The sequence below is a fragment of the Orycteropus afer genome, unplaced genomic scaffold (assembly GCF_000298275.1).
Source record: "Orycteropus afer afer isolate SDZICR_OR568_19922 unplaced genomic scaffold, OryAfe1.0 scaffold00002, whole genome shotgun sequence".
In the NCBI taxonomy this organism is placed as follows: domain Eukaryota; kingdom Metazoa; phylum Chordata; class Mammalia; order Tubulidentata; family Orycteropodidae; genus Orycteropus; species Orycteropus afer.
Window position 1 is genome coordinate 24586761 of NW_006921589.1, and position 13031 is coordinate 24599791.

Here is a 13031-nt window from a genome sequence, read left to right on the forward strand (position 1 = left end):
GTTTATCTCATAGTTCCTGCCATGACAGCGCTTTAGTAAAGAGAGAGAGGAGGGGGTGGGTCAGTAAAAGCGAACACACAGCGTGTGACCCAAGTGAAGCTCTAACCTCTCCATAGTCCAGAGGACAGCTAGTTCCTTAGCAAATACCTATTTCAAAGACCAGAGGTGTGCCCCTTACAAATGGACTGGTAAGCAGCTCTAAAAAAGCCATAAAGACATTTACCATACTATGTTCTTCTGATAGTAAGCCTATAAAATGTTTACCAGAACTCACCAGAAAAATACATTTTAATTTACCACAAACAGATTATTACAACAGTAACACATCAAGAACTACCTATTAATGATGGAAAATACAAATTGCTTTATCACAGTTGGGGAGAAAGAAATATGTAGTTTAATGCCTTTCAGTCCTCTGCACAATGTTATCTTTTTAAATATTTATTAAAATATAAACTTCATGGGAGCAAATGAGGTATTGGAAGATGGTTAGAAAGTTCACCAAAACCTTACAAACTCACATGTCCTCAACTGTAATGTCCTTGAGGATCTGGCAGTAGTCCACATTCCAAACAGCCTGATCGTCCCAAACCTTGGAGGCAAGAAGAATGGCTCCCAAAACAATTCTTTTCCAGTTAGTGGGACAAATGTCGATCTCAGCATAAGTTAAAAGCCTTTCTAAGTAAACCTGCAAAAGTAGAGTACTGGTCTTTGATTTTAGTTCAGTTTAAGTGCCGTGATAAGAACTGTTATGATTGCATGTTTGACCAGAAAATGCCTTTTATTCTTACGCTAGAGACTGACTGCTCACAGTCAGCCAGAGGAAAAAGCCAGATCCCAGATTAAAGTCCAGATGCCTCCGTTACCTACTCTGCCCGTGCAAACTTCCAGCCCGATTCTGGTCACAGGAACGACTGCACATCTCAGCCATGGGCATTCCCAAGTATGTTGTGACTCATACTGAAAAAGGGCAGCATATACAGACAGGCCCAGTGTGAATTAAATGTGTGTAAGAAATACTTGAGAGCCTGCCCCAGGCAATGGACCGTAGCTGGCTGGTCATTATAGAATGACTTTACAGGTTTACAGTGTTTAAATATGTAAAACCCTGGTAATTCTCAGCACAAGTTCGATCTTTTCACAGGAACTAACCCTTTTGTGGCCTTAGTGTGAGGATACAAACTAGCAGTCGAGAGCGCCTCCCAGTGGCTGTGGTGTAGCGCAGCAGCCAGGCGGCTTCCCCACCCTGCAGTGTAGACTGGTGGGCGCAACTGCAGCCCATCCCTGTGTTTAGGGCCCTTATGAGGAACACATATGTACGCAAAAGGTGCCCTGTCTCATAGAGTCTCTTTTTCACATCTCCGTTATTTCATGATAACTTGTTTTCTTTCTTACATAAATCTGTGGATTACAAGGTAGTAACAGACCAACAGACCTACCAGCCTCTCCCTGAATTCCTCTAAATCTGCCAGTTAGTTTATAAAAGGATTCCTGAATTATTTTATGTGTATGAAACACCTATAAAGAACAGGGTGAAGTTAACAGTTAAGAAAAGATCAGAGGTAAACTACAATCTGTTAACCTCAAAGAGTGCTCTGTAGATGAGTATATATGCTATTTGAACACCTTGTATAGAGGCAAAAGGAAAAAAAAAGTCAATTTTTAAGGAGTATGGTTACTGCCTGAAGGTTGGGAGACTGACAAACAGTTAGTGAGCCCCGTGTCACAGTCCTGAGATTCTGCTTCCATTCCCAACCCAGTGCCCTCAAGTACCCTCAGAGGCAACCCCACTTCCTGGCCCTTTCCTGGCAAACCTGTTATGTGTGGATACTCATTTCACCACTGGCCCTCCTGGGTCAGAGAGTATTTCTTTCTTCCTACTTAAGGCTAGCTGATCCACCCAAGCCCACTTCTACATAATCCTCCTTTTGAAGAACTTCTGCCAGAGATCTTCCCTGACACGTATGTGCTGATGTTGTTCCCACTGCACCCCTTGGCCCCCAGAATGTTCTCATTTTGCTCTCGATACCATGTCATGATGCAAGTCTCTCATCATCCATTCTCTCCTTTAACTTGCTTAGCCCACCCTTGCTGCTCTCTGAAACTACTCTTCCAAAGCCGTTGGTGCCTCCACACTTACAAAGCAGGGCTCTTCATCCCAACTCTCTTCCCTCTCCCCCCTTCTTCCCTAATAAACCAGAGCCTAGTTGCTGGGGCCAGAAACCCACATGAGTCATCCCTCTCCAATCTGCTAGCAATTCCTGTTAACTCCACCTCCATCAAGAATGTGACCACTTCTTCTGAGACTCATCACCTCTTATTACCGGTAACACTGCAATCACCGCTTCTCTTCTCTGCCTCCCAACTACAGTCTATTCTCCCAAAGCAGCCAGAACCACCTCTCATCTTCATGCTCAGGATGTGCCAAAGGTATCCCCATCAAGTCTGAATGAAGCAGTTTCTCTTCTTTCCCGCCTGAGGCGATGGACAACGGCCGTCCTCTGCTGCATTCTTTCCCTCGTTCGTGTTTCAGATCATACTGGCCTTGCTACTCCTGGAACATGCTGAACATGCCCCTGCCCTGGGTCTCTGCACTGTTCCCTCTGCCTACAATGCCAGCTCTCCTGCCGTGGTTTGCTTTCGCACTTCACTCAGGTCATTGTTCCAATGTTACCTCTTTAGAGAAGCTCCGTGTGATCATTCTAGCTAAAATAATAAACACCTGTAATCACTCTTTATCTCTTTATTTCGCTTTATCTTAATATCACCAATACCTGAAATATTCATCTTTTAAAAAATATTCATTGAAAAGACATATCGATGTCTCCCTCACTAGAATATATGTGACATAAAGGCAAGAACTTTGTCTAATCTGTTCCCTCCTCTATCCCCAGTACATAGAATAGTAGCACTGATTAGGTTATTCAGTGAATACTTAAGGAATGAGCAACTTCTAGCTCAAGACTCATGCTCCAAGTGTTTACCAGACATTGCCGCTCTGCTACCTCCCAAGCGTATTGAGTCTTAACACGCCTATAATGAACTTCACCTCTTCCAACCCAGACGTTCTTCTTCCTGCATTACCTATCTTCAGGTATGGAGGTACCACTCTTGCACTCTTAGCATGGGCTAAGGAGTTCCAAATGGCTTGCAGCTCCCGAAAAGACCTGTGTCTGATCCAGCACCCGTTGAGGTCTCTGTTCAAAAGCCCATGCCTTCCCTCTTAAATCTTAAGTGGATGCTAACAGAGCAGGTACTGATTTAAGAAGTCTTTCCCTTCAAACCATGCAGTTAACTTTCCTCTACAGGTTTGCTGTAGGAAGGAGTGGAACAATCCCAACCATCTCTCACTTGAATAGGATTTATTATTCAAAATGATAAAATCTTACCATCGTAGGTCTGTGTGGATGATACCAAGGCAGCTCAGCAGGCTAACTAGCAAAGCCTTTCCAAGCACAACTGACACTGCAGTTCCGCACAACTTCAGAAGCAGGCACAGGAAGTAAGCAGGGATGGCTTAACGCCCATCAGCCAAGGGACTGAGAGTCTGGGGCAGCAGGTCTCAATCAGGACACGTGTTAGAATTGCCGACTACAGCCTGGGACTCACCTTAGACCTACACTGAGTTCATTTCCGCCTGCAGACCAGGTGGTCTTGTTATTGCTCCCCACTCTCATAACACACCACATATCTGTGCATGTGTGTGAAGTGCATATGCATGTGTGGGCTGAGGGCAGGGAGGGAAAGAGCAGAAATCACTCCTGCTGCTTTTAATAGCGATTGTTTTGGGATGGGAAAAGCAATGGCAACATTTTCAACTATGATGGTTATTAACCTTGAATATGTGTACTTCACTTTCCTTTGCTCTCTCATACTTCCTTCGTGAAGTTCTGATGAATTTCAGGAATCTCATTTATTCGAAAAACAGTTCCCTAACAGTGTATAAGACAGAGACTTCTGATGGTGCTTTCATGAAAGAAGAAATGTCTTACCAAAGTTACTATTGCACATTCAGCTGTGAGCTGGGCAGCACTGAAAAGAGTACGAACGAATCTGTAAATAAATTTGTGTTCAGGATCATGCTTAAAGTACTCCTCTGGAACCTTCTCCCGCTGAAATAAGAAAAGATGCAATGTAAGTATCCATGAAGAAAAATTCTTCAGGAATTTAAGATACCAGTGTTCCCATATGCCCCTTAAAATAATTTTGTTTGGGTGATGTCTTTGAAGCTTTTAAATATAAACAATGGAATCTTAAAATACATAGTGATTCAATACCCACCACCCTCCATTAAAGAAACACACAGGCACAAGTTTAGTAAATCTATATTGCTCTTTTTCACTTTCCTCACCAACAAAATTCTATCCAAAAATAAAATATTTTTAGACTTGGAAGTCTTAATGATCACATATATCATGCTTCTCTGTAATAAACTTTGGAAAAACTTTTTTAGTTCCCTGTAACCATAAGGCACCATTCAACACAGTAGCTACGTGTGGCTATTAAGTACTTGAAATTTTGCCTAATGCAACAGAGAAAGTAAATTTATTTTATGTAATTTTAAATGAAATAGTTTTCTAGTTTTCTTTGTAAAGCTCTTACATAGTTGTTAGATTTATTTCCAAGTACTCTCTATATGATACTACTGACCATTATCTTCTGGTATCTGGGCACACTGACTCCCCTTGGCTCACTGATTACACGAAGCTGCAAGTTCTCGCTCTCTGCTAGCTCATACATGCCAGGGGATGGGGTTGGGTGAAGACTTAAAGGAACATGATTTTGATTTTCAGCTGGGAGTGTTTTTCTTCTAGTACTCTCAAAGCAATCAGCATGAAATAAATATAACTTAATGAGCAAAAAGTACAACCTCAATAAAGCTGACACTTACTGTGAGTGGATGTGATCTCTCATCAAAAATATCCAACGATCTATTTGCATCTCTATAAAGTAAGAATGTACATTTTAAAAAATGAATCCAGGAATTAGTAAAATACCTACTGGAAATAGAATTGGAAGGAGAAGCTTAATCTTCAACACAGCAGTTTTATAAATTCTTCTCGTGGAGTTTGTCTTATTTAAGAGTTTCCTGTCTTCTTTTTACTTAACACAAGTACTGTGAAATCTTTTCTAGCCAGAGTTGCCTTTAACCAGTGACCCTCCCTAATAGGCACTGCTAGAAAACCCAATATACTTCACTGCTCTAAGCTCACACTGGTTAAAGCACTGGGCTGCTAACTAAAAGGTCAGCAATTTGAACCCACCAGCCGCTCCTGGGAGAAAGATGAGGTTATCTGCTTCCATGAAGATTTACAGCCTTGGAAACCCTATGGGGCAGATCTACTCTGTCTTATGAATGTCGCTATGAATTGCAATCAACTTGATGGCAGTGGGCTTGGTTTTTTCAGTGAAGGGCAATAAAGTCTTTAGAACTTTGATGAGCTTGAATATGTCATTCAAGTTTCCCAAGTTTTCTCTCTTTAGTTCTCAACATTTCTTCTTGTCTCTTTCTAAATAGTTGGAGCTAAAACTTAATTGTCTTTTTATTTTCCAAGAGGTAAGAGCCTTTTCAAGTTCATCATCCTAATGCATTTTCTGTGGGCCCCTGGGTATACCCCTCAACCTTTTCAGGAAACCTTGAGGTCAAAACTATTTTTATAGCCATACTAACATTACTTGCTTTTTTCACTGTTTGGTATTTGCAGTGATTGTATAAAAGCTAATGTGGGTAAAACTGCTGGTTCCTTAACCCAAAACAAGACAGTGGTACCAGACTGTACTAGCATTCTACTCTTTGCTGTCACTTCAGTTGTTTTAAAAAATAGTTACCTTTGCTGAACAATACCCTTGACGAAACAGTGCAAATAATGTTATTCAACCTGGACCCATTTTTTGATATTCTGAGTGAACAAGTGGAAAGCACTTGTAAAAAACTTCTGCACCTGAAGTATGGCTGGGTTAAGGGGAAGTGTTTGTGGAACAGATGTGAGCTGGGCTAGCTGCTTTTTTCATAGAACACAATTCACTATTTTTATTTCAAAGTGTTGCTAAAAAACTGTTACTTCAAAGAAAACAACATAGGTGTTTGTTGCCAATGATAAAATTCAGGCTTTCAAGCTAAAATGAGGATTTTGGAAAACTCTTACCTTCTTACTGTGAGCCTGACAGTTCAATACTGGGACTTTTCTATAAACTTGATGGTGATAATAACAAAAGCAAATTTTTGACACTGTAACATGATTTCAAACAACTAATGGATATTATAAAATCATGTATAGATAAAGGATTTATTCCACATGCAAGATAGACCGATGGGTATTATTTAACAGAGTGCTAAAAGTTCACTGATGTGGTTTAAAATTCCACTGTAACTAATTTAAGAATCTACCACATGTGGTATCAAAGAATATCCACAATTATCTGAAGACTTTTAAAAGAGACCTTTCCCAACTATGTGTGTGAAGCTGGGTTTTATTTCTTCGAAACAACAAGCTACAAAAGACTGAAGGAAGAAGGAGTTAACAATCTGGCTGTCTTCTGCTGACAGATATTAAAGATTCTGTTCCCCGGAGGACATGTGACTATGTCTGACCCATTTTTGGTTGTCACAATGGGGGTTACAGGTGGTACTGGCACCTAGTAGGTACAGGCCAGTTGTTGTGGGCCATCGAGAGAATTCTGACTCATACTGACTCTATGTGACAGAGCAGAACTGTCCCATAGGGTTTCCTAGGCTGTCATCTTTACAGGAGCTGATCACTAAGTGTCTTCCCCTACGGAGAGGCTGGTGGGTTCGAAGCGCCAGTTAGCAGCCGTGGTACCAACTGCACCACCAGGGCTCCTTGGGTAGAGGCCAAGGATGCTGCTCAACATCCTGTGACACACAGGGCAGTCTCTCACAACCAACACCATCCAGCTCGAAGTATCAACAGGGCTCAGACCGAGAAATCCTCTTAATGTACAATGGATTCATTCTTTAAATTCTCAATTTTATTTTCTAAAACAGTGAATACTAATTTAACCAACATTAACAAACGCTCTTTGGGGGTCCTCAATAATTTAAGAGGTAAAAAAATACTGAGACAAAAACCAAATTATTCACTTTAGTACTGTACTGTAAGCACACTACAGCTGACTCCAATTGTGTTCACAGAGCTTACTTAACAAGACAAGTTTTAAAAGAGCTCACCTGTTCTTTATGTGGTAATATATTGCTAAGGTCACACTGTGGAGGGAAAAAAAAATTATAACAATTAAGGTTATCATTTTTCAGGTTTGAAGACATTTCTTTAAAAAGGGATGAGTGCTTCCATGTCCCCAAAATCTTATAATCCAGGACAGTTCCTTACAGGCACTTTTTCCTTTGTTATTTCTTTGGCTTTTGGCAAAAACAGAATTAAAATGTTACTGTCAGAAGACATGTTCCTTTTGAATATTATGACACGTAAATTATTATGTATTTCCTGTGCCCTTCTACCCACTGAACTTTTAATCCTGTACAAGTTCTATTTGGATACATGCTTAAGTTTAAGCCATGTAGTTTTTATTTTTTAAAAATTGGTAGGCACTGTATTTCAGTTGATTTAATTCACTAGCCACTTGCTTCATCTATTTTCCATTATATCCCTGAAATAACAAAGGTGTTTTATGCCAGATAACATCCTTTAAAATCACCTTTGCATAATTAGTAGGAAGTTTATTAGCAAATCCTAGTACCCATAAAATTAGTGATGGGTCTAGCTATTCCAATAGAAGCAGTGCTAGCAATGCGGCCTACTACTACACAGTATGATATTAATACCAAGTATCTCCAAATCAATTTAAATGAAATATTAATGGATAGATACAAGTCCTCTGATACTGTAATAAGTTACTGCATCCTAAATTACTCACTATTGCTGTTGTGTACGAGGGACCAAAGGGCTTTTCTTGGAAATGTTTTATGTTTCCATTTGCCCTCAGTGTCTAAAATGAAGCTCAAAATAATCGAGGGAAGGCAAATCTGAATTCTAAAAGCAGATCTACAGACTACTACCAATTTAAAAAGAAGCTGTGACTTCTCTGAAAATGTGCTAATTAAGAGTTTAAGATACCTTTTTAACGAAGTAACATTATTAGCATCAAAGATGGATACTTCTATAGTGCTTCAAAGTTTCATCTCCAAAATAATTTTAAAATCAAAGAATGTAAAGTTGTATGTGGAAACAGACCACTGAACCTTAGATGCCACTTAATCCAACAACCCATTTTACAGAGAAGGGAACCAAGGATTAAAAGTGACTTGCCCAAGGTCCCATCAATGGTCAGAAGCAGCCTTTTTCCTACTATTGGAATCACCTGAGGATCTTTTAAAACTGCTCAGCTTCTACCCCTAGAGATTCTGATTTACTGGCACTGGGTACAGCTTGGACATCAGGATTGCCTTTTAAATTTCCCCCTGGTGATTTCAACGTGCAGCAAAGTTTAGGAACCACCGAGTTAGGGTTAAGATCAGAATCATCTGTGATGCTTTTGTCCATATAATTACATCTCACACCCTTCCCCAGCCTACCAAAACTTTGGGAGTAGACAGGTTTGGGGAGGCGGGGGGACGTGGGGGGAACGTGAGGAGGGAGATTGAATTTGTTTGCAGACTTGTTTTGAAAAAGACACATAAGTGATTCTAATATGGCTCACCAACCCCACTTAAAACAATGCAACACTACACCCTAATAACTATTTTTAAAATCTTTCTTAAAAGTCAATTTGCCCTATTAATTAGCTCAGTAAATTTATTCTATATTACACTGAAGAATGTTCTCAATGATAATTTTTAAAACTTAATGACAGCAAACTAAAAGGCACTGTACTTCCAAAAGCAGATTTCTAAAAATTAGACTATTTAAACTGGAAGGAAGCCTAAATCTAATTTTTTGGAAAAAGTTAGTCTAAAAACACCTACTTTTAAATTATGTACTGAAACATCAGAATCTTTTAAGTTAAAAAGAAACTGGAGACTTTAGAGTCTTTTTTACCCATGGATTTAAGGACTAGGCTGAATAAAAACATTCAGTGATCACTTGATAGGTGCTAAAGTTCAGGGTTCAGTGTTTGATGAAATACAATTTGACCTTAACTACTGTTACAAGTGAGAAGAATGTCCATTATTACAGTTGTGCACATGCTATTTTTAATTAAAGTATAAACGCTTTAAAAAAGCTGGTGCATTAGAAACAAAATTAAATTTACAAGATAATTACATTGTTAATGCTGAAAACTAAAATCGGAGTTATTATTCTAGAGCAGCATTTCCCAAACTATGCTGTGCAGGATCAGCGCTCATATCCCGGGGAGCCGTGAATAATGTTCTCTGGACAACCCCGACAGTCAGGAAGGTCTGCCTGCTGTTTTTGTATAAGCTTGAAACATTATTCCTAGGATGTTATTAAATGTGTATCTAGGTGTGGACTATGAGGTATCCCCAGGAATTAAGAATAGTTTTCATCATCATGATGCTGCTCACATTTGGTTAAGTACAAACCTGACCACAGCTATGTTTCCATTCCAACACTTCCTCTCTTTCACTGCTCTCTGCTGAATAAATTTCATCATAAAGAAATTAAACTTAAGAATTTGTTTTAAAAGACTAGGTGGGAAGGAGAACTAAATTTTCACACAGCAACACTGCACAGGAAAGAAAAAGCATGATGGGGAATTCTGACAAAATTCAACTAAATTTAAGTGCAGATACACTCTGGTGCCAGTAGGGGACAAGCTGTCCCTTCTTCCAAGAGTAGCTTCCAGAGCAGTGTACACTGTTTTAGGCCTGTAACTCATAAAGAACTAATGCTTTTCTATAAACATCCAATAAAAAGCACCTCCTCGTCATGTTCAACAATGCCATGACAACAGAGATCCATCAAATAAAGATGTACACTTTTTCTGAGATTCCTTGTTTGCAAAACTGGCTTCCCCTTCTACCATGTACTATAGGATTAAAATGGAAATTGAAATTCGTATTTAGGTCCTGAAATCAATAGATACTTGACACTAGTTTCTTAAACTGATCACGAAAAAGGACAATCAAATGACTAAAACGATCAAGTAGAGCGTGGCTGCTTTTAGCACAGGGGGTCTGTCAATCAGTCTGGGCAGCCTAGTTGTACTCACCATTTTATTGTGGTTCTAAGATTAGGCTGGCTGACTGTGCTGTCATCTAGAAATATTGTTGAGCATGAGCTATACTTTTTAGTAAGCTGCCCTGGAGATACCTGAAGGGGAAGGGAAATAGAAGAAAACGTCACAGTAAGTTAAACCTATAAAAGTGTGTTTTTCCTTCCTTAGTTAAAATGGCAAATGATAAAGCATTAAAAAATGTCTTGCAGTTCATGAACTGAGTGTGATTATCATGTGCGGTTCCCATCGGACATTCTAACTTCCACAGAAAACATTTGAGGAATGAGTTATAAATTCTGTCCTTGCTATGGTACCTATAATCAAATCTGACAAGCATCTATCACAAATATTATTTGTAATTCTATCTGTAATTATTTGAAGAACTAAATTCTCCTTCAAATCACAAACCTTAAAAACTGTATCTAGACTCATACAGGTTTCTAAAGCTACTCAGTGAAGGTACAATTTACTTTTATAATTTCAAAAACAAATACAACATGAAAAATGAAAATAATGTAAAAAGTTTAGTGTAAGACTTCAGTGTTCTTCTAAGTAATGAAAAGCAGGTAAGATTTTCTGCTATGTTTACTATTAATTTACTGCAGTAAAATGTAGTGCTTTAAATAATATTGACATGAGATAATTCTACTTCAGTAAATGAAAGCCAGAAACTAACGAACTAATACATGTATGATTAGTTCAGTAGACAGCCTGATGAAACAAGTGCTGTTTGAAGTCAGAGGCCCTTTGTGCCAGTGCTCTGTCACTAACAAGCATGGCTGGGCCAGGTCTCTCTGGGCCTCAGTTTCCTGATCTGGAGAATTAAAAGAGTATTGCTCTAAGATTTGCTCACATCCAAAAACCAGATAACCAAAACAACCTCGGGAATGGCACTTTTGTTTCACATTTAAATAAAACTGCCATCACCTTACTAAAGTGAAAACCTCGGAGAATACTTTCTAGTCATTTGAAAATTTTCTTAATTTTATTCTCTGAGTTATTTGACACACGTCAAGACACTTGACACTCAAGCAGCTCTCTCAGCCTGCAATGCCCTTTCTTCCTCCTTGTCCCAGCAAGCGTCCCCATCTACCTTCCAAGAACCTTTGCCAACAACCAACCATACCACAAAACTGTTTCTTTTCTGTACACACATCATCTGATTTTTCTGTACACTTGTTATATAACAGCAATTGCTTGCAGAGTATCCCCCTCAGAAGAAAGTGAGCTTCTCCAGGGAAGGGAAAAGGACTCTTCTCCTACCTACAGCTGCCAAGCGCTGAAACTGGGACAAAGTAAGTGTTCAACAAGTATTTGACAATTTTTAAAAAAAAAAAACAACAGTTATCCTTTGGAAGGTGTGGTGATAGAGGAGAAGTGGCAATGAACTTGTAGAGCCCTCTAGAGAAATTAGCTTTAAAACACTTTAGAAGTATCCATTTATTTGTAAAAAGTTCAAGAATAAAGCAATAGTCAAATACTGAAATAGCCTAACCTATGTTAAGACAATTCTTTAAAAATAAGGACAATGTCCAAATCCCAGTCACTTTAAGTAGCTGAATAAAACACAGCAGCATTCCTCACAGAATACCAAGATTTTGCTTTTTTTTCAAAAAAAGCACTAATTCAGATAAGCCTTCCTTCCTCCTGTTACTATAAAATAGTTTCCCACGCTGCCACGCTCTCCCATCAGGCTCCTCCTCGAATACGAAAGGCGGGACAAGGAGGAGGTCTGGTTGTTGCTTTTTAAAGCGCAGAACATTTAAAAATTGCCAGTAGCAATTATCATAAGTATCTGTGCATTTTATAAAATGCCATTTTCCTTGTTTCATATGTTTTACCACAAATTCACATATTCCTTATTAACAAAAAGTCTCAGATGGTATAATTTTGAAAAATATTACTATCTGGAAGACTAACTTCTCTCCTCCAAGCCAGAAATATTTAGACCATATCTAAACTCTGACATGTTCCTTAAGCTATTTAGTTGATATGTAATTTACTTTTATATTCTCAAAAAATATATACAGAATGAAAAATGAAAATTCATTCAAATACTTTATTCTAAGTGGTAAGAGGTATCTTACAAGGTCATTACTATTAGGGATAATGTGGCACACACTACTGCAACATCACAAACATCAATTCTGACCAAAACCCCACATACAGGGGAAATAAAAAGAATGGAAAGGAAATATACCAAAATAATAGACTAGTTGGTAGAGTTTTAGCTAGTATTTTCTCCCATTTTCCTCTATTTTTTTTTTTCTATTATTAATGTATTATTGGTTTGTCTTTTAAAATACTAGAGCTAAAAAACATGTATTTTAAATGTTGGTCTTACAGCCCTATGGGGCTTAGTGGATTTTAGTGATTTAATGAATCAGCAACTTCTAGAGAAATGGCTTGACACAGCCAAAGAAACAGTGAACAATTCCAATCAGTCCAGACTTACTCTCAGCTCCTGCTTAAAAATAGACTATTCCAGGGAAATGGCCAGAAATGGTTTTCCTTCTCTTTTTTTAAAAGCAGGCCATGCCCAAATTTACAGGTGATCAGAAAAGATGAGTGCAGAAACTCTCTATTATATATTATTATGTAAGCAGGGGACAAACCACTTACTTCTAACTACTCACACTTTCCCATTTCAAGAGCATCCAAACAATTCTCAGACTAGGCTGCAGAGTTAAGCCTCTGAGCAGAGACTGGACGTGGCTGCCATCAGACTGTGTTCCCCTCATCTTGCTCAAGAATTTAAGACAACTATCCTCTATCTTGAAGTCTCACTATTGCTGGTTCACAACCTCAGTAAACTGTGCTTACAAACATAAGGATATAAAAGATAAATACAAAAAAAGGATCAACTGCAAAACACT

At 38.7% G+C, this 13031-nt stretch overlaps 1 protein-coding gene across 1 annotated transcript in view; it reads right to left on the minus strand.

The window, feature by feature from the left end:
* CCNYL1 (cyclin Y like 1) overlaps positions 1-13031 on the minus strand; it is a 41132-nt gene that overhangs the window by 4867 nt on the left and 23234 nt on the right. The window contains exons 4-8 of the mRNA XM_042783624.1: positions 10150-10250; positions 7190-7225; positions 4892-4943; positions 3993-4112; positions 522-688 (exon numbers count right to left, since the gene is read on the minus strand). Coding sequence (XP_042639558.1) covers positions 522-688; positions 3993-4112; positions 4892-4943; positions 7190-7225; positions 10150-10250 — 476 coding nt within the window. The remainder of the gene's footprint in view (positions 1-521; positions 689-3992; positions 4113-4891; positions 4944-7189; positions 7226-10149; positions 10251-13031) is intronic.